The 20,947-nt window shown below is 40.3% G+C and overlaps 1 protein-coding gene across 4 annotated transcripts in view; it reads left to right on the forward strand.

Moving 5' to 3' along the window:
• Positions 1 to 20,947, forward strand: part of Rsu1 (Ras suppressor protein 1) — a 224,164-nt gene that overhangs the window by 109,268 nt on the left and 93,949 nt on the right. For 2 of the 4 annotated variants that reach the window (XM_045135297.1, XM_004662355.2), the window contains one exon: positions 6,317 to 6,449. The exons of the other annotated variants lie outside the window; for them this stretch is intronic. In XM_045135297.1, the coding sequence (XP_044991232.1) occupies positions 6,317 to 6,449 (133 nt within the window). The remainder of the gene's footprint in view (positions 1 to 6,316; positions 6,450 to 20,947) is intronic. 4 annotated transcript variants of the gene reach the window in all.

Consider the following 20,947-nt stretch of genomic DNA (forward strand, 5'->3'; position numbering starts at 1 on the left):
GTCAGGGGACATCCCAGCTTGCTTTGATTGCAGTGATGGTGTGCAGAAAGAAAAGCAACCTCAAACCTGGATTCTCAATCCATTTAGGGTTTGATAGACCGTCATCCATAATGTAGACAGAAGACCACGGCTGCCAGCCCGCACTGTGGTCCCGGCAGTAGGGTCATGCTTCCTTAAACAAGAAGCTCTACTTTGTAGCAATTAGTGTGAAGCATGTATTTTGAATTTGTTTCTGTCACATTTCCTTTCACTATACTTTCATTTTTTAATCTTTTCTAAAATTATGAAAATTAGCCAGCCACACTTGGTATTACATGAAATTCTTGAGAGAGAAAATTATTTCCTCCTTTTTCTCACTGGTTCAATTTCTTGCCTTATCTTAATTTTCCATCTTTTGGGGAACCAACATTAACTACCTGTGATGCAACCCTCTGTTTTTCTCTTTCACACAGGCATTTATTCACTACATATCGTAAGATTGTTTTTCTTCTACCTTTTGTTCAAAAAATTGCATCATAAGAAACTTAGTATACCCTCAATTTAAAAAAATATATGTATTCATATACCATTCATACACACACACACACACACACACACACACACACACACACATAGACCTCTTTGTAAGTCAATCCATACAAATAAGTCTTTAATTATTAAACAGTATTTCATAACTGTTGTATACTTTACTCTGCTTTTCAACTGGTATGAGCAGGCTGGTTGTTTCCCAAAGTTAATTGTTATAAATATTTATCATTATAGTATGAGCATCATTTTCTAGGCCTTACCATTTTTCACTTAGTAAACACTGAAATAAATAGGAATTTTTCATAGTCAACCATTAGCCATATCACACATCTCTATAATTAGTGGGGGAGCACATTAAAGTAGAACTTGTAGAGATTTATGTGTAGGTCATCTCTTTCTATATGGAGCTGCTGTAAATGCTACTATTATTTTGTATTGGCATCATTTGTGGTTAGCTCCATGTGGAGATTCATCGCAGAGAAAGGAAGATATTTCAGCTGTCACAATGTCCCATCGAGATCCTGTCATGATAAAATCTGTTACCTGGATTTGGTCATATCTAGTTTACTAATGATAGAGTACCCAATCAGCCATGGTTTTCTGCTTTACCTTGTTAGACCATGGTCTTAGATTTTCATGCGTGCAGAAGAGACTCTGGCTTTTAGAGTACATTAATTTAAATGCTCTCAGTGGTGTGATTTTTAAATTGAGAAGGGAAGAAATGTTGCTTTGATGACATGAAAATTTTGCCCCCATCCCCCAGTTGCTTACCATGTGATAAATGTTGCCCCAGGCCACATGTTTCAGGACTGTGTATGCTCAGAAAGAATCCTCACAGTGTGATAACAGAAACAGCCAATTTCCATAAGTGAAAATAAGCAGCTTATTAATGGGGTCTTGGTTGCCTATTGCATTTGATCACATTTCTAACCAGCAAGGAGAATGATTGTTTTGCATGATTTAGAGTTTATACAATTACCGTTGCACTGCCAAGCTGGCTGTACTGGAAGCTCGGAAAAGAAACATATGTGGCCCTTTTGCAGGTAATAAAATGGAAAATCCAATTTGCAATTGCAGAATAAGCCTCTGAGTGATATATGATCTTCATAGCAGCATCGGTCAGAGGGTCACTGCTAATCACAGTGCTGCCTAGCTTCCCCAGTGGCCCATGCTCCCACTGAGGAGTGAGCAACGTGAGCCTGTGTCTGGGAGCCAGCCAGCGTGTCTGTAGATGCACTTTCTAGCTTATTAGATCCTCTTTGTCACAGTGCTTAATCCTGCTGCCTGATCCTTGTTAGAACACCACCGGAGCGCCACTCAGCCTTCTAATAAAGGGGATGGGTGAGGGCTCCTCGCTGGATGCACTGAAGCATGCGGAGTGAGGGTGATTGCAGGCTGACTGACAGCAGGGTGAGCTGCTGCCTGCATGTTATTACTTAAAAGGGAACCTACCCCAGACAGCTGACAGACACGCTTAGCAGAGGCAATGGGAACTTGTTGATGGGCCAGTATGAGACGGGTGTCATCTTTTCTCCTAGTATAATGGCCTAGCTTTACTCTAATTATATTAACCCGCTTCTGAAATTGTTGTATGCCAGGCTGGTGCAGATGAGGTAAGAGAACTTAGAGACAGATAGATTGCTGGGAGGATTAAAGCTACACAGGAGCCAGGATTGTGTTAGCCACCAGCGACTAAGTTGAAAAACAAAAGAAGTTTATCCCATCATGCCAGGCCCTCATCATAACTCAGAAGAGGCATTGCTATGTTAGGCACATGTGTGATTTCCATTCTGATCATACGTAATTGTTTTCTCCTTTAAAGTTTGCTGTGGACATTCAAGGTGGTTTTCATGATAAACAGCATCCAATGAGATACTATCTCCCCCCATGAACTTGAATCATTCTTCTTTCTTAGACTCCTCAGTCCCTGGAGCTCTATAAAGCCCCTGCACTTTTGATTCAGTAGCATTTTTTGATGCTACTAAAATGAACAAATGAGAGTGGTGTAGTGTAACCCCAGTGGCCCCCCACACATCCATCAACCACAGAGCAATGTGAAGCTGGGTTCAAACTGATGTAAGTGAAGATACTCAGGAGTAGCTCCTGGTCCTTTCTGCTTTCTCTTTCTATCAGACAGCAGTGTCAGACTCCTTTTCCCCGAAGGGAGCGTTTCTGGCTCACATGTAGCTTCTTCTGTGTGCTCCAGTTAGCAGAAGTCATTAGCAGTCCTCTGTGCCTCTCCTGTCTCCACTGACAGCACCAAATAGAGACATCACAGGAGACTGACAGATCCCCAGTGGGTATAGGCTTCAGACAGAAGGGCATGGATGACCTCTCTTGGCCTTACTCCCTCAGGTCTGTCTTCCACGTGGCAACCAGGGAGCAAAGAACTTTAGTGCATGGTTTTTAGAGGATTGTCATTAAAGACTGGAGACTGAGTAAGAAGCTGTTGAAAACAAGAGGCTGGGCCCATGCCACGGTGTTTCTATGCTGTAGTCCATCCATGCTGTAGTGCACCTATGCCATAGTCTGTCCATGTAGTGCATCAACCATGCTGTAGTACATCTATAGGTGCACGGTAATAGTACAGACTCTTCTTTCCCAAAGAGACACACCTGTGCCTTAGGTTTACCAATGCTGCAATGAAACCTTCTGAGTTCATAATGTGCCTATGGGGTTGTTTTAGATATGGTACCTGAGTGTAAAGTATGCCTGCCTTATACCTGTGCTTTTGGATTATTGGAGCAAGTCTTAGAATTTGACAGAAGGGCACTTGTGATACAACCCAGAGAAAGAAAAGAGACTCTTTCCTGAGCTATCCTGTAAGTATCAACTGTAAATAGCTGAGGCATGTCAAAGGCCAGAGCCCTTTCCCTAGTCCATGTTGCTGTCATACTGACCAACAGCCCTGAAAACACAATGTCAATGTCATCATAAATACTTTATGCTCTGTGCATAGCTACTTTCTCTCTTCCTGCTCCAATCCACAGATTTGGGTGGGGGGAGAAATGTTACATTCCATTGATCCCCATTTAGCCACACATTGGCATGAAAACACTGCACTTGAGTTAATTCATGATAACATATAAATGCTGGAATGTCCCAGATGCTTGGTCTGCAGAAAAGAATTTTATATTTCTCCTCAGGATACCCAGTGCTAGGGAATGAAAGGGAAGACAGTTCAGACATTCTTCACTAACAGGAGCATTCCTTTTGTGGAGGAAGTAATTCACATCCTAATTCCGTAAATTTACATCTTATACCTTTGATTCCTCCTCCTCCATCCACCTTACAATATGGACACTTGTTCCGGGATCTCTGTTACTCCGTCTGTAGTTGATTCCTGGCTGAGTGATGGGAAGAGCTTAGAAACAGAAAGATGAAAGTATATAAGCATAGGTTATTTTGTAAATGAATTTGTTGATAAAAGTGTGAACATGAGACCAGTTTCACTCAAGAGAAGCCAGAGACCCCCTGCTCAAGTACAGATAACCACTAAGTCAATGGCAGCCCCTTACGAACAGCATCAATACCCAGGTTACATACTCAGCTGAGAAGCGAACATGTAACCCTTGGACTCTAATTTATCCTAGGTAGCTTCCTGACTTGTGACAGAGACTCAATCTTATTAACTTCCCAAGTGATTTAATATCTGACTAAGGATATCTAACCATCAGGATAAGGAAATTGACAATATTGATAATCTTGGACAAAAATATATCTGCTTATTTTTGCACTTCACACCAACAAATCCTTAGTTTCTTTGGAAAGAAATGATGAATTACTCTCTTAATATTAGTGATACCTATTTTCTTTAAAGGCACTTTGTGAAATTATAATAATTTTTCTTTTTTTCTAAACTTTTACAAGTCCATTTAACAAAAGAAGGAAGAGTCTATGTATCTGTTGTTTTGGCTTAAGACATACCCACTTCCTAGAAACTTTTTCATTTATTTTTTCATTGCTAGAGCTCAGGGCAGCTGGGAAATGTTTTGTGCTGTGGCACATACACTTGTTTCCCAGAATACATTTTCACTGTCCTCTCTGTTCTGCCAAAATACCAGCAGTAGTGCAGAATAGGCCAAACGTATCACTATGGATTTGTCTTGGTAAAGATTATTTCTGGGTGTCTGTTCAGTGGCTTGGTATTGTAAGGCACAAGACATGAGACACGAGATGGAAACTAGACTTGCACAGTATAACTTTTAGAGAAGAAGCGTCAGTGAGTCTAAAGGTGAAGTCACACTCATGTCTGCTGTGTGATTTCTGGACTCTGTAGAAAAAGTTGTCCCACTCATTTCCTTTTGCATGCGTGAATATTCCAAAAATGAAAGAAAACAACAGAAACAGTAATGTGATCATTAATATGCAGTGACCAGTGAGTGAGAAGTTGCTTTCTTGGCTCAGAGCTCCCTCAGTGACCCAGCGTTGTTGTCAGAGATGGGCAGTAAGTGGTTACTTTGTTCCTAGAAAGAAAACAAGGTTTGCACCAGGTTCTAATTCTCATGCTGCTGTTTTCAGCTCTCGCTAAAGTTTCATTTCTGCACCTATAAAGTGATTGTCAGTAAGTAACCTTGGGGATTGCTGGAAAATTAAATGAGGAAGCATTTTGAAAAGGCAGTTTGGGGCAAGAGAGATGGTTCAGGGGTTAAAGACTGTATAACCTGATTCCCCAGTACCCACATAAGAGCCAGATGCACAAAATGGTGCATGCACCTGCAGTTCATTCTGGTGAACCTATGTCTCTCTCTTCTCTCTCCTTGTAAAAAAGAAGGCATTTTATAAACTGATTAGAGTGATACAAATGTTAGCCTTCACTATCATCATGTAAGTGAGTCTCACACGGGGTTACTTTGAGAAGTGCGTGTGCTACGATGATTACTTGGGTAACATTCTCTTCCTCCTTCAGCTTGTCTTCTGCTCTGCAGGATGAAAAAGTGCTTTTGAGGGATTGGGTTTCATAAGCACAAGGGATTCTCCTTGATGTTGTCAAGATAGAAGCATGAACAAGGATTTTTAGCCTCTATTGTGAATACCTAGAACGACACTGACAAGAATTCCTTCTAGTATCTCTGCTCTCCGTTTTTCCTCCCTCCCTCCTTCCTTCCATTTCTCCTCTCCTCTTCCCATTTGGTATTAATTTCTTGAACCAGGATATTGTCACTGACTTTGCTTGTGTACCAGTGATGGCTTGTGGTGAGAATTTTTTGTTGTTGTTTTTCAAGGTAGGGTCTCACTCTAGCTCAGGCTGATCCAGAATTCACTATGTCTAAGAAGAGTGGCCTTGAACTCATGACACTCCTCCTACCTCTGCCTCCCGAGTGGTGGGATTAAAAGCATGTGCCACCATATCCAGCTGTGGTGAGAAATTAAAAAAAAATAAAAGGGATAGTTTAATGGCACAGTGGATCAAGTACTTGCCACCACCTCTTGAGTACCCAAAGTTGGGTCCCAAGACCTCATGTAATAAGCTAGAAACTTCCAAAAGCTCATGAACGACAACCAGAGACTATGGGCCTCAAAATGAGGTAGGTGCAGACTTATCTGGAATTTGTCCTCTGATATGCACTTGCATGCTGTGGTATGTATATGCCTGTTTTCACACACATGAGCACACACAACATGAGCACAGACCCATCAAGCACACTAAATAAATACAAATTTTAAAAAGTTAAATATAATGACCCATAAAATACTTAGGGTTGCACTATGGTTACTAAGTAGGACTAAACCTAATCTAGATTAGATGAGATGGCCTTCAATTCTTTTTCTTCGTTTTATCTTTTAGGAAACTTGGACTTAACTGGTCAGAAGCAGGTCTTCAAAGCAGAGAATAATCCCTGGGTTACCCCAATTGCTGACCAGTTCCAGCTTGGCGTTTCCCATGTTTTTGAATATATTCGTTCTGAGACATACAAGTAGTAAGTAAACTCTGATTTTCTAAAATAGCAAACTTATATTCATGGTGATTATAAAAATTACTATAGGACAATTTTCTTTTCTTGTGGCAGTTAATGCATAGCATTTTAAAATATATTAGATTATTAAAAACTATAGTGGTAGTTGTCTTTGTTATTTGTGAAATATTTTTACTTGAGATATGCAAAGACATTTTTGCTAATAGAATTTTTAAGATGTTAAATTGGTTGAATATTCATGACATTTATAGAAATTTACTAGACAGTGAGATCAGAACATATTTTGTTCTATGAATGCAAAGAATTATAAGAGTTGTGTACAAAATTGTTTGTTTATGTAATCGGTAGAGAATACAAGGGCACTGTCATCCTGTTATTCAGGTTTAATTCTAGTGAGATGATAACCTAGAAGAAAAAGCAGAAGAGGAAGAGAGGCCAGCACCCATCCCAGTGTAATCATATCCACCGTCCTCACTTCCTATTAAAGGAGTCATGGGAAGCACTGCCAGCACCATCCTGTTTCTACTTCCTTCTTCCTCCATGCTTGAGGGTCTGAAAGAATTCTTCTACCACTCACCAGCTTCTGTTCTGTCTTCTGCCTCTTTCCTCTTGTAACCTGGCTCCTCTCCCCTAACATGATCATTTATCTCAACTAATGCTTAACTTATTCCTAAGACTGAAGCCTAGTACAGTTCTAAACATCTATACAGAGAACAGCTTTAAAAAATATATACTAAGATTTTAATCTGCCTCTATGTTCAAACCAACGTAAAATCCCAACTACTAGATGATCATTAAAGGACACTTTCTTTTTTAAGAGTTCCTTGTTAGCTTTTTCTTAGTATCAGACAGACTCCACCCCCCCCTTTAAAAAAAAAAGAAAAGAGAAGAAAAAAGAGTTCTCAATGAGCCTGTGCTATAGACCATATAGCTATATCTGTGCTATAGACTGGGTCTGGATCAAGTGACAGGACAAAACCTGTGTCTGTAAGTGGTAGCCCTCAAGCAGGAGCACCAAGAAGAAAAATAGGGTGAAAGCTAAATACAAAAAGGGCCAGGAATGTAGCTCAGTAGAACAGTTGCCTTGTTTGAGCTAGGCTGGATCCTTCCTGGGGGAGGGAGGAAGGGGCAGAAACTACACTAAAATTCCAAAAGCAACTGTAAGCATGGTTTAGATATTTTTTGAGACCATGTTGTGGTATTTTTACAATAACTTGAGTATAAGATACACTTTATTGTTTCAGGAGCCATGTGGCTATGTACAGTTACTACACAGATTCATTCTTTCTAAAATGCGTGAATAGTGCAGCCTTGGAATTGTTTAGTTAATGAAAATACGTGGAAATATAATTGCCATATAACACATCATTGGGCACTTTGTTCTTCTTGTTAAGTACTGCCAGTTTGAGTTTTCAGCTGCGAGTCTAGTTTCCCACAAGTAAATGCAAAGTTATGCAGTGGTTGGCTTGTTGGCTGTCTTGGAAATCCTATATGTGATAGCATGTAATATACCAACGAGCTCCTACTAGTCAAGAGTAGAGGAAACACTGCTAATTATTCTGCTTAACAACTATTCAATTTATTATAGATCAATTTATAATTTACAAAGAATTAGACTACATTGCATCGGAAAGTGCTGCTTACTTGAATTTCATTTAAAGAGATTAATTTGTGAGCTCATGGGGTTTATTGTACTTCAGAGACATTATTAGGTAATTAATCACCATTACACACTTTATAAATGATTGCTGTTTATTTAAGCTATAATTAGAATTCTGGGTAAAGGAGAGGTATGTTGCTGTGGCTCAGTTTATTGGTAGTTATTTGAAAGAATGCATGACAATTTTAAGGAGCAACATATTTGATGTATATATTTTTATCTCTATTATTAGCATCCTACTTTTGAGGGCTATTGTAATCTTAGCATTGTATCTTCTACAGGTATTTTCTGTTTGGGTGCCATAGTTTTAGATCCTGATTATTTTTTTTAAGTATTTTATGTATTTATTTTATTTTTGAGAGAGAGAGAGAAAGAGGCAGATATAGAGAGAATATGGTTGCACCACGGCCTCTAACCACTGCACATGAATTCCAGACACATGTGCCACCTTATGCATATGGCTTACATGGGTACTAAGAAATCGAACCTGGGTCCTTAGGCTTTGTAGGCAAGTGCCTTAACCACCTTGCCATCTCTCCAGCCTGAGATCCTAATTCTTAAAGCCATATTGTTTCTAATAGTTGCTTGTTTCTCTCTTTTCATTTAGAATGTATATACCCCTCTGTTTTTCTGATGTGTATGTGTGTGAGTACATGATATGTGCAAGTATGCATGCATATATATACATGTGGAAGCCAAAGGTTGATGTTAAATGCCTTCCTTAGTCACCGTCTACCTTCTATGAGATAGGGTTTCCCACTGAACTGGGGAGTCATTGGCTCAGCAAAACTAACTAGCAAGTCCTATCACTTCCCCCCCACCCTGCCCAGCCTCCTCAGTAGAGGGATTGCAGCCATGCTTCACCATGCCCAGCTTTTTTGTGGCTTCTGGGAATTAGGACTCAGGTCTTTATAGTTGCATAGCAAGCAGGCAAGCTCTTTAACCCACGGAGCCATCCCTTCCATCCCATATACATACCCCTTTTAAATAAAATGAATATGTGTATGTTTGTGTGTATACATATAGATATATGTCTTGCTATATTAAAGATATATGTATGTACTATGTGCATACGTGATATATGTATATACCTATCTTTGTCATGAATATAATTTTGTTTTGCTTTGGGAAATTGCTTTCCTTTTCTCCTGTACTTAAACTATGACCTAAGTGAGGGTGATGGAGAACTAAGGAACTACCACAATATTTCATGTACATCCCTGGAAAACTGTCAGTGACCTTGGTGTTCTGAGCACCTCCACACAGCCTTCTAGGTATAGGGCAATGACAGCAGAGAAGGATCATCCATTCTATAGGCTTTATTTAATAGACTGCATTAGGAAATACCAGTGTTTGAAACAAGTAGGTGATTCAGTTTTGGGGAAGGAGTGAAATACTTGGTACTGGGAGATGATTTCAGTTTGTATAGATGGGAACTTGTTCAGTGAAGCAGGAGGAAGAGCCCAAGGTGCAGGAGGGGGATACAGTCATGGGAGTCTTTGGAGATGATACACTCAGGACACACATCACTCATCCTCGCCACTTCTCAGCTGGAAATTGCTGTGTGTTCACCTCCTTGCTCCAGAAGAGGTTATTGGCTAGTGTCATTGCATTGCTTTGTTGAAGTGAAATGAGTTGCTAGGTCTGGTTCCTGGAGATCCCATCCTACAAATATGATAGCATTTCACACCGCTATTAAGTCAACAGTCACCTTTTATCTCTTTGCATAGTGGTGGCCATCTTCTTGCTTGATGTACTTGTTTCTTGAAGCAGAATTATGAGGGACTCATCACCGCTCATTAGGTTTCTCGAAGGTAGATTTTTTTCCCCCACAAGAAGCGCAGTCAGGTTGAAATCGGGGTACTTGACGAGATTCATTGTGAAAGGGAATAACTCACACTTTTAACATTCCCATCAAGCAGTATGGATAGCAACTACAGCCATTTTAAAAGCTGACAACTTAACTCTTGTCAACATGTTAACAAAAGAAGAGATTTGACAAAGGCCTGGCTGAAAATGTGTTGGTTGAAAGGGACCTTTGGAAAATGGGCATCCCCATGAAGGGTGTGATATGTGGAGCATGGCAGTCCTCCAGCCCTGCTGACTCAAAAGGTGCTTCCGCCCAGTTTTTCTCAGCCTTTGTTTTCTTCTTCTCTCTAGGCAAGTAGAACCCCTCATTAGTTTCTCTGTTTTTCCTTTTTGACCTTAACCGTGTGCATCTGTGCATGTGAATGTGCATGCTTGTTAAAGGCTGGAGTCAACCTCAGGTGTCTTCCTCCATTACTTTCCCCCTTGCTTTTTTTAAGTTTAGAGAGTTTATCAGATTAAGAAAGGAAATAGTTGTGAATGGGGGCTGAACTAACCAGCTTTTATGCCATGTTTGGGGCTGAGTTATCCAACCACAATGCTAGGTTTAGGTTTAATATTTTCTTGAATCTTAATTCTAGGAAAGGGGAACTCATGTAGGGAGAGACTCAGGTTGTATACAGAAAAACAGATCTAGGGAACTCTTCTAGGCAAGAGATAAGGAGAAGCCAGATCCTTCTCTGACCTTTAGCAAAGTGGAGACTGCAAGGACAGGCTCAAGGACACTCCCATGGTTTTACATTCAGGGGCCCAGTCAGTCTTAACCACCTCAATCTCCCCCCTAAATTAGCAACTTTAACTGCCATTAGGGAAGCGAGGTCAGGACCAATGTGGCTTCTTGTTGCTGAATCAGGTGTGGCGGTTAGGAAACTTCTCCAGTGGGTTTATCTAAATGACCCAAAAGTACTCTGGTTGTGTGGGAAGAAAGTCCTAGAAGAAAATGTTGGAGAGAAAGAATAAAAGTAAGGTGTCAGAAGAAAGTAGGCACACAATTACTGTAGCTCTTTAGGATCCCCATTCTTGTAGATTTTAGATCTTGAACGGTGACTGAGAAGACCCAGGTGAATGGAGTTAGATTGTCATAGGATCATCTCAGTGCAAGCTGAGTATAATAAAGAAGGGATAAAGTTGAAACAGAAACGATAAGCATAATTCTTTTTCACCATTAAGATCCAGAAATCCATTTCTAAAGCTGTTCTCCAAATGGCATGGCAGTGTCTGGCATGGTCTATACTTGTTCTTGTAGTTCTTGTAAAGCATATCAAACATTATCATAATTGTCAATAAAGAATAACCTTGATAATGAGCAGATGTCATTCAGAATAAGCAGTCTCCTTCCTGGCTATACCTTTCTTTCTGGCTGCTTAAGACCAATTAGGCAGACAAAGTTGAGCTCTCTTTCTCTCACTCTCTCTCTCTCTCTCTATTGGTTTTTTGAGGTAGGATCTCACTCTAGCCCATGCTGACCTGGAATTTACTATGTAGTGTCAGGGTGGCCTCAAACTCACGATGGTCCTCCTACCTGTGCCTCCCAAGTGCTGGGATTCTCCATATATTTTTGAGGTCAATAGCAGCTCGGAAGGAGAGACTTTTAGGGACCTAGGAGGAGTTCTGTGGCTTAGCATCTGTGCCATCTGCTAGGAGGAGTCCTGGCTGTGCTGGCCACGTGGCTTCTATCTCATCTTTTGGAAACAAGGTCTCTCACTAAACTAGAGTTTACCTGCTAGAGTAGCTAGCCAGCAAGTCTTAGGGATCCTCCTATCTCTGCCTCCCCAGTGCTGGGATTACAAATTTGTGCTGCCATTCCTGACTTTTATGTGGACGATGGGGATCCAAACTCCTGCCTTTATGCTGGCATGACAAGCACTTTACCTAAAGACTAAGCCACCTCCCCAGTCCCCAAGGAAACATTTTAAAACTGATATTTGAGAATGATGGGCAACCATGGAAAAATGCAGAGGTCTTCCCTTCCCTGGGAATCTGGCAAAGTTAGTCATCCTGGTTGATTTGTGGAAAGAATTCTTTGTTTGCTGACTGTTCTCTCAAGTTATTTTACTTTTGAAATCAAAACAAAGTAACCTTTTCTTCTGCACTGTGTACAGACTTGGTTTAGGATGTCCAGGACACCAGTGGGCTTCATTAACCAACTTCTACATCCTCCCCAGTGCTATAAATAGCAGCTATGTCAATAACCCAACAGGGACACCCATTGCTTTTGAGACAGCTAATTGTTGAAGGAAATCATGTTTTTAAAAACTGTGTAAACCTAAGCTGGGTATGGTGGTACACACCTTTAATCGCAGCACTTGGGAGGCAGAGGTAGGAGGATCACCGTGAGCTCGAGGCCACCCTGAGACTACATACAGAATTCCAGGTCAGCCTGGGATAGGAAAAAAAATTGTGTAAACCTTATTATTTTCTGGGGAGGTATAACAGAGTACACAAAACTAGAGGATGGTTTTATAAATATCACCTGAAGGATGTAGGAGAGGATTGAACCGCCAGGACTTTTCTGTCAGTTAGTGAATTTTGCATACTGATAGTCCATGTGCAGAAAACAGTATAAACCTTTTGTCCATTATTATATCTGAAAATTTATCAAATTAGGTCACAGAAAAATAGCATTTCTGTGTAGTACACCTGAAAATGAAGGACCATATTCCATATAACTTTATGTATTGTTTTAAAGATTTTAATTAACATATCAATTACAGATAATTACTCTATTTATTCTCTTTCATGTCTGGTTTTGTTTGTCTGTTTTTGCTTGTTTGTTTTTGGTGACCCCATGTTTTTTTTTTTCTTTTCTTTTCTTTTTTGGTTTTTTTGAGGTAGGGTCTCACTGTAACCCAGGCTGATCTGGAATTCACTATGTAGTCTCAGGGTGGCCTCAAACTCACAAAGATCCACCTACCTGTGCCTCCTGAGTGCTGGGATTAAAGGTGTGTGCCAACATGCCCAGCTTTTTTAAACAATATATTTTATTTATTTATTTATTTATTTATTTATTTATTTATTTATTTATTTGAGAGAGAGAGAATGGGCTTGCCAGAGCCTCCAGTCACTGCAAATGAACTCCAGATGCATGAGCCCCCTTGTGTATCTGGTTTATGTGGGTTTTGGAGAATCAAACTAGGATCCTTTGTCTTTGCAGGTACTAAGCCATCTCTCCAGACCCAACCCCATGTTTTTTTATTAAAGTGGCATATAGAAGCATCTTAACTGACATGTGGCAAATTACCAGTGGCAAAAGTGTCGCTCTCTCTGTCCCAGCTCCCATTAACTGCTTATCAATCTATAGGGAGCGATGGAGCCTAATCTCCATCTGTATCTGTAATCTCTAATCTGTAACAGAAGGTTTGAGGACTGGTTCGGTGTGGGTAATGGCCACTTGCTGAGAGTTCAAGAATAAAATAGTTATGTCATAACCAGAAGAAAAGGAACCACAAACTGCATTCTAACCTCCAGCCGGACCCCTGTTCTTAGTTGTCCCTGAGCCTTGGGGTGGGGGATGAAATAAATGTACCATTTAGAACTGAGAGTGAGTAGTCACCTCTTTTCTCAGTACTGTGACCATCTATGAGTCTCTGAAGCATCACACCCCCATTGCTGGACTGAAAGTTTCCGCACCACCATGCTGACTGAGGAGAGTCATTCTCCATTCCCTCTTGGTGCTCTCCCTGTCTCCACCAGTGGGAGGGGCGAGTGGGAAACAACCGCTGGCCTTAGCAGTGTCCTAGGTGTACCATGGGCGCTGGTGTGGGAGGAGGGGAGGTTATAAGTCAGTTCCTGTCCGTTTCCTTGAACCTCAGCCCATCCCTACTCTTTCTCTACTTTGTCTGCAGTTCCCTGGCTTCACTGCCAATTACTCCAGGGCAGCAGGTGTATCCTAGGAGAAAGGCTTCCTTTGCTTTCCTCTATCCTTTCTGGAGCTGCTCAGTTCAGCCTCCCTGTGTGTGATTCCCTGCTGGGCCTGCCTACCTCCCTATCCCCTAAGGCTTTTGACATAGAAGTTATTCTTAGTTTCAAAAGCTGGCTATGTGTTCTATTCCTCCTAATTTATGTTTCCTTTATGGATGCTACATATGTATGTTTTACTTCCTATTTAAATTTAATAAATGTGTTATCACATTTCCTCATAATATACATAAAATACAACTCTGACATTTGACATCTCTGGAGCTATTTGGATGCAAATAAGTTACACTTAACCAATATTGTTAAGAAATATTGAAGAGAAGAAAGAAGCCCATAAAATGATATATTTGGGACAGGATTGTAGCACATCTCATCTTCCTTTTGTCAAGAGAAAAAAAAATCAAAACAGGGTAGATAGGCTACCTTTAATCAGACCACACACTAGTCCATAGGCAAACACCTAAAGTGGTTGCAGAGTCACCCCGTGATATGAGTTCACCTTTGAGACATATTTATGTTTTGTTGGAGTACAAGAGACTCCTTTCCACAAACTGCCTAGAGATTGGGACTACACTCATCTCCTATATTACATAACACCTTAACCTCCGCCAGCACCAATCATAATTCCTGGCTAACGAATGATACAACACTTCCATGGGATTCTGTTGAACTTCTAGGCAAGTACTTGTTATTTAGTATGAGTTTTAGTTCATATAAGAAAGAATATAATGAGTGATACCTACAACAGAAGTCATGATGTTAGTAACCATTAATGTTGGTTCCAAGAATAAAGACTTGAAATCACACAGATCGTGATGTAATTACTCCCCTTGTTGCTTAATAGCTGCCATGTTGTAAAACCTCAGAGGACATTTTCAAGATTGTTTGAATCTGATTTTCTGAATCACAAATGGAATTATCTCCAAATAAATTTAATTGTTCTTTTTTAATTAAATAAAAACTTTATTAAAATCTACATAATCCCTTCCCACCTTCCTCCTTTGTCCCCCCACTCCTCTGCATTGAATTTCCTCTCCTTTCCTACTATTTTTATACTAATGTGAGGTTTTGTTTTTGTTGTTTTGTTTGTGTCTTCTTCCATCATTCATGACAGCCTATTGATAGAGCCAATAATATGCAGGTAATGATAGCCTCTGTGAGGTCATGAATACAGTGTCATCTTTGTGTTTGGGAGACAATGTTCTAGACCACTCCACCACATCCTGTAGCTCTTATACTCTTTCTTTCCTTCACCCCTTCTGCTAAAATCCCTAAGCCTTGGTGGGTACGATAGAGATGTCTCATAAGTGCTGAACACTCTACTGTCTCTTCTTCTCGGAACTCTGGCGAGATGTGAGTCGCCCTCTTTGTCCATACCAGGCTGTCTTCATTCTAGGCTGACACCTTTGTGGAGTAACATCATACAGCTTTCCTTTATTTCTTCACACAGTAAATGGATGAGGAGCACAAGGAGCTCAAGAATGCCTGGCCCACTGAATCAGAATAAATCAGGACATGCATCAGCTGTTTGCCTTTGACTTAGTTGCTCAACTTTCCCTGTATGATCATGAGCTGCTAGTTGTCCTAATAAGTTAATATCTTCCTCATGGGCTCAAAGAAACATGTTCTATTTGAGACAAAATACATCACATTTTTATCTCTCCTCCATGTTTTTGTTTTCATAGATCACATTGAAGGAGTTTTATTGTTTCTGCTTTATGCCTTGGTTAGACCTATAAAATTTCACATGTAATTAGTATTCTTCCTTAGAGTATAGTCACAACTTATCCTATTTAAGTTTTTTACAGGCCTGTTATGATTTAGCTTTCTCAGAAAATGCTTTCACTTTTATAAAAATCCTTCCCATTTGATGTTTCCAGTGCACTTATTGTCCTTCCACCACACCTGTGAAGGTCAAAAGTAAACTTCCTATGGCCGTAAAAGTGGCTTTGGGAGACTAGCTGGTATTATAGAAGGCATGTACAATAATCACCATTTGGTATAGATCCTGCTTAGAATACTGTTCCATCCCAGTGTGCCATAGGTACAAATCTAGACTTGGTCTCTCCCATAGCCACATTGGTCCTTTCTCTGCGTCCTGTGCTCCTCCAGTGCGAGCAGACCTCCAGCCCAAAGTTTGCCTGAGCAGTCTGCAGGGATCTGCACGTATTTCAGTGACATTTGCTATTGTCTCACTGATTCCTGAATTTGCCATCAAAGATTTCTGAATAGCTACTAAAGGGGCAAAGTGAGGGCCCACATCTGCCCCATCAGTGAGAGAAGGGACATGTTTATTATGAACATTGCCTGCAAAGTGCAGTCGTCCTCTGTCTCTCTTTCCCCTCTCTTCTTCTTTTTCTTCTTTCCCTCTCTTTTCATTTCTGCCTCTCCCATTTCTTCCTCCTCCTTTCTTCTTCCCTGTCCTTGTTTCCTTCTTGCTTTCCTCACGCAGGAACAATTAACTGCCAATAATAATTAATTATTAGAATTATAATAATATTAACTGACAATAATAAACAAATAAGCACACTTCCAAAAATGTTCAGCCAAAATAAGAGACCAGAGCATAGGGAAAAGCTAGTGTGTCTCCTATCTTAACCCTTTCTCTCCTTCCTCTTCTTCCTGCTCATCACCCCCTCCCTTCCCTGCTCTCCTTTCCCCCCCTCTCTCTACTTCCTTATCTCTCCTCTCTGTCCCCTATCTCTCACTCTCTTTTCTCCTCTTTTCCCTCTCTCTTCCTCCTTTGCTCTCTTTCCCCTCCCCTCTCTCTCCTCTACCCTTCTCCCTCCCTTCCTTTCCCTCTTCTTCCCTCCTCCTCTCCTGTACCTTCTCTCTCCTTCCCTTTCCCTCCTCTCATTCCCCTCCTTTATCTCTGTCCTCCTTTCCACTCCATCCCAGACACCTCCCCTTCACTTCCCCATTCTATCCTTGCCTTTCCCCTCCTCCCTTTCTCCTCCCCCCCTCCTTCTCCCCTCCCTTCTCTCTGCTCTCTCTTCCCCTCCTTTGTCTCTTCTCTTTTCCTCCCCTCTTAATGTTAACTCTCTGGCTTGCATTTAGCATATACAGAGCTTGTGATTGCATCAATTTAAGGTAAATGTGTTGTATTTAATGTGTACCATTGGGCAGAAGGAAAATAAACATCATCTAGACTCCATCAACACTCTCAAAATGAAAAGTGTCAGTTCCCTCCTAGGCAAGGGGAACTGTTTTGAATTCTCCTATTAGATATACAAGTCATTTGCTGTGATCATATTGAACTATTGCATATTGGCTTCTTCAAAGGAGTGCAATTGGTCAGTCCTTCCTATCAATAGCCTTTCTAACTGCTTCTAATCTTAAAGTTCAGTACTTGACACTTTCTATTCAGCTAAGATGAATTATTGCATACATTTGCTGTTTTTATTTGAGAAATAAATTAAAAACTGACACTTTTATAATCAAACAAAACTGTCTGTGATTTCTCTTCTCTACACAGTAATATCTTCTTTTATTACATGCTGGCTTTTTACAGAGCTCTGGTCTCTTGTTCTGGATGGGCATGTTGGAAGGTTTATTTATTTATTTTTATTAATTTTGGCAATTCAGGGATTTTCTGTGTTGTCAGGCATTTTGGATTAGAATGAATTATATGATGAGTGGAGTTTTAATCACCTCTATCAGATAAAAAGCCTAAGCATAAGGTAAGTTCAAAGGCATTTCTCAGTGTTCCAATATATTCATCAAACACTAAGGAAAGAATTTTTCATGTTTTATTTTACTGCATTTGTACATTATTTATAAGTGTTCTAATACATTAAAAGCTTATGATGGACAAAATACTGATTTCAGTGTAATAGCTATTTTTAAGTAGTTGTACTTGAAATATGTAATTCTGTTACCTTTAAATGTATGCATACTTTGTATTCTTTACCAAATTAGATAGGGTTTGTTAGCAGTTAATAAACTGTGAAGAAGATGTGGTTATTTTGTGTGGCAGGTTTACTGAGTCTCTGTGGTAGTTTTTAGTAGAATTTTTTGTTCTGTAATTTATTCTTAACTATTTGCATTAGTTTGCTTTGTCTACCATAGCAGATAGTAGAAACTGGGTGCCTTAAAAGTAGAGATATATTGGCTATTGTAAGAGCATTCTGGAGGCAGGTGTCCCAGATCTGGCTGTCATTGAGGTTGGTTCCTACCCACAGCCTGGAAGGAAGGAGCTAGTCAGGCCTTTCACTCTGGCATGTGAATAGCTCTCTTCTCCTGATGTCTCTTCATGTGGTTTTCCCATAGTCAACTGTGAGGAGTAAAGGTAACGAAGACAGGTAGTAAGGAGTAAAGGTAACTTGGACAGGAGGCGAAGAGCAAAGATGACTGGGACAGGAGGTGAGGAGCAGAAGTGACTGGGACAGGAGGCAAGGAGTGGAGGTGACAGGCAGGGACAGGAGGTGAGGAGTGAAGGCAATCAGGGCAGATTGTGAGGAGGGTTCCAGATGAAAAGTGCTTTTTAAAATTACATACCTTGGGCTGGAGAGATGGCTTAGCGGTTAAGCACTTGCCTGTGAAGCCTAAGGACCCTGGTTCAAGGCTCGGTTCCCCAGGACCCACGTTAGCCAGATGCACAAGGGGGCGCATGCATCTGGAGTTCGTTTGCAGAGGCTGGAAGCCCTGGCTCGCCCACTCTCTCTCTCTCCCTCTATCTGTCTTTCTCTCTATGTCTGTCACTCTCAAATAAATAAATAAATAATGAACAAAATATAAAATTACATACCTAGTAGCTGGTGTTGTTCAGTGGGTAAATTTCTCTCTTGCTAAGCATGAGTACTTGAGTTTGGATTCCCAACCCAGACATATAAGCCGACTCTGATGATGTGTGTTAATCGCAGTATTGTAGAGGTATATACAGCAGAATCTCTGGGGCTTTCTGGCTAGTTAGTGAGATGCAGGTTCACTGAGAGATCCTTAGTGAGAAAGTGAAGTGAAAAGTAACTGAGGAAGACAGCCATTATTGAGTCTAGCCTCTACATGCACCCGTGCGCACCCCATGAACGTGCATCACACATGCATACCATACACCAACATATTCTTAATACTAAGAAAAAAATTTAAAACCTAGGACTTTTTCAATCAAAGTACAATTTGTGTGTTTGCCTGGAAAGGAGCCTTATTGACAAACCATATTCTGCATGCACGCTCTTCATTGAACCCTGGTTCTAAGGTGTTTTCTAGGCCTAGTTTTGTCATTAGTCCATGATTTCATTACACCCATCTCAGCGCCTGCATTTTCAGTGCTACAGTTATAAGTGCCATATGCTCAGGGCCATTCCAGTAATTTTTTTTTTTTTTTGAGGTAGGGTCTCACTCTATCCCAGGCTGACCTATGTAGTCTCAGCGTGGCCTCCAACTCTCAGCAATCCTCCTACCTCTGCCTCCCAAGTGCTAGGATTAAAGGTGTGCACTACCACACCCAGCTATTCCAGCAATTTGTAACTTTGAATTCTTTATTTTTTTTGGGGGGGGGGGATCATGGTTTATTATCATACCAATTCATTATTTGTTAGATTTAGTTTATATTTGTCTCCAATTTGTATTTATTTTATTGATTTATTTTTTATGCAAAGGAAGATAATGATGACCCAGAATATAAAGTGTTCCAGGAAAATGGATACAAGATAAAATTACCAGATCAAGCTTTTCATTCTATATTTTATGGAATATCTAATACATGTTTGGCAGTAACTTATTCTTACAAGTGAATTCTTGACAGTTTCGATTCTTCAGACTTATTAATCAGTATAGCCAGCACCACCGTAATTTTATGAGACTTACCAGTCATCAAAAATTTATTATCAGATAAATCAAAGAAACAAAGAGCATCTTAGTAGGGTAGAGAAAGAGGCATATAAAGGATATTTAAGGCTGGGCATTTTGTCAGTTGTGTGTGATATTTACAACCAAAATCAGAGAACTTCCTCTGAATTTCATGCAAATAGTATGCAGGGCACTAGGTATCTTCTTAGGTACCTGTGTGATTTTCTCTAGTAGGATGTCATTTGGTTTAACCATGAAACTTAGAATGCTAAACAAACTGTAGGTTGGAGACAGCATTTTCTGTTACTGCACACACAGAATTTATGATAAAATTGGTTCTGCATTTTCTTCTGAATTTTATTACAGCTGTCATCCAACTGAGAATTACTGAGTTCAGGCCTTTGGGAACATGAATCCACTTGAGCTCTTCATAGAGTTCTTCCACATGGACACACTTCCCGCACACCTTTTGTCTAAGGAAAGTAGACTCATCTCTCATAGTATTGGCAGGGTTTTGATGTGCTTTTGAACATTTAATAAAAATGGCTCTATTGTGTGGGATGAGTGACTCAGAAAGGTGGTTCTCCATCACATAGTATTCGCTGAGTATATCAGAACCTCAGTATCCTTGGGACAAAAGGATCGTGGTGGTGGGCCAGGGTGGCACCAGAAAGCCTATACCCAGAATCACTGGCAGTGGATCTAGAACAGCAGGGATCGGCTATGTCTCATCATGGATACTTCCTTCTTTATTCCTATGCATACCTTCGTGTAAGCTGCCTCCTCTGCTTGGAGTGCTTCCTTCCTGTCTGTATCTATGGGATACTCAAGTATTCTTCATGTCGCAGCTCAACTATTGCTTTACTGGAATATTTTCCTGCTGCCCATTTTCTTTATGCTCCTTTTATCATTTTTCAGGATCTTTTATTTTCTTAGTAGCAATTGTGATGATGGTGATAATATAATGGCTGTCATTAAGTACACACAAGTGCCACAATTTGTATGCATTGTACATACTGTTCATCAATTTATCACTTAGTACTTACTGTGAAAACTGCCCATATTTTGGATTTTAGATGCATATTCCTCTTCCTTAATAATTTTAAGCTATTGTTTCCATTTTCATACATGTATGTAATGTATTTTGTTCTTATTCCTTCCAATTACCCTCTCTTATCCCCCTCCCACTAACCCTTTTCTTCTTCCTCCTTAATAGCTATCTTACTTTCATGCTTTTTTTTGAACTCGTTGAAAATGAGGCTTGCTTGCA

The sequence above is a fragment of the Jaculus jaculus genome, chromosome 15 (assembly GCF_020740685.1).
Source record: "Jaculus jaculus isolate mJacJac1 chromosome 15, mJacJac1.mat.Y.cur, whole genome shotgun sequence".
NCBI lineage: Eukaryota > Metazoa > Chordata > Mammalia > Rodentia > Dipodidae > Jaculus > Jaculus jaculus.